Source organism: Lucilia cuprina, unplaced genomic scaffold (genome assembly GCF_022045245.1).
Source record: "Lucilia cuprina isolate Lc7/37 unplaced genomic scaffold, ASM2204524v1 Scaffold_1622, whole genome shotgun sequence".
Taxonomy (NCBI): Eukaryota; Metazoa; Arthropoda; class Insecta; order Diptera; family Calliphoridae; genus Lucilia; species Lucilia cuprina.
The window spans coordinates 1,585-2,907 of NW_025806570.1; the positions used below are offsets into that span (position 1 = coordinate 1,585).

At 31.0% G+C, this 1,323-nt stretch overlaps 1 protein-coding gene across 1 annotated transcript; it reads right to left on the minus strand.

Annotated features, from left to right (window-relative positions):
- Positions 1–688: 688 nt before the first annotated feature.
- Positions 689–1,303, minus strand: LOC111687016 (metal tolerance protein 1-like; the record flags this gene model as incomplete). Its single annotated transcript, XM_046955916.1, has 1 exon — positions 689–1,303. A coding segment is annotated over exon 1 (615 nt), but the record flags the coding sequence as incomplete, so codon positions are not given.
- Between the last annotated feature and the right edge of the window lie 20 nt (positions 1,304–1,323).

Below are 1,323 nucleotides of genomic sequence, written 5' to 3' on the forward strand. Positions count from 1 at the left end.
TTTGTATTTATGTTCAATATAATGAGATAATTTAGTTTGTTTGTTTTTCAATTTAAATCATTTCTAACCACTGTTCCCTTGTGTTTGCCACTAAAGCTAAACAATAAAATAAATATAAATATTTTACATTTTCTTTTTTTTCACTCTGAACAACATCAAATTACAAAATAAGCTTTTGGTACAATTTTTAAAATCTCTGGTGGTGCGATTTGAATTCATTTCTGTACGTTATTTTTTTGTTATTATTCTCCTTTTTTCATTCATTTATTTATTTTATATATGCACAGGAAAGGGAACAAACAAGAAAGAAAAAATAAGCAAACTAACTCAACAAGCCGAATAAAAAGATAAAATTAAAATAAAATAAAAAATACAAACACAAACAAATAAATAAATAAATAAACAACAATGGCGGAGAAACAACCAACAAAAAAATTTACAACAGCAACGAGAGTTTGTTAAAATATTATTGTATAAATTAACATTACACAGAATATAAAATGATAAATGAGTTTTTGGTTACAAATGGCATAGAACTGAACCGAACCAAACCAAACCAAAAAAAACAAAAAAACAACAAGAAAAAATTATGCCAAAAAATTATGGTTGATGTTAATGTTGAAAAAAAAAAACAAAATGAAAATTCGTTAAATTTCTTTATATTTTAAATAATTAATGATTTATCAAATATTTTAACAACAATCATAAAAATAACATTACAACACCCACACACACTTACCAATAAAGCATCCTTAATAATGGCAAATGTTGTAAACAACACAATGATGGAGAAGACAAACGTGCAAATAGGATCTGCCAAAGACCACTCAGGCTTGAAATATATTATTAAAGCAGCTACAAAAACTCCAATACTTTGAACCATATCACCCAAAACATGAATATAAGCAGCTCTAACATTAATATTTTGTGCTTCTTTTCCCGCTAGACCACCGTGATGATGTCCCCCAACTGCGGTCTCAGCCATAACGGCAGACATTTCCGAATTAATTTCACTAACTGATCGTGAATTTTGATAGGAAAAGGTCTGTATACCAGCAGAAGGTAATTCAGCATCGGGTGAGACTCCTTGTTCCAAACGTTCAGTGGGTGGTGTGGGACAGACATTGGAACAATTGCTGTCATTGGTGAAAGTTGGCAATATTGAGGAAGACTTTTGTGCAGGGGACATAGATAAGTCATTGTTTTTGTTGTGTTTGTCGGATTTCTTACTTTTACCACCGTGACTATGTCCATGTCCTAGACCACCTCCGTGACTGTGACCATGCTGCAGTTGAACGCCCATACTGAAAGGAAAGATATAAA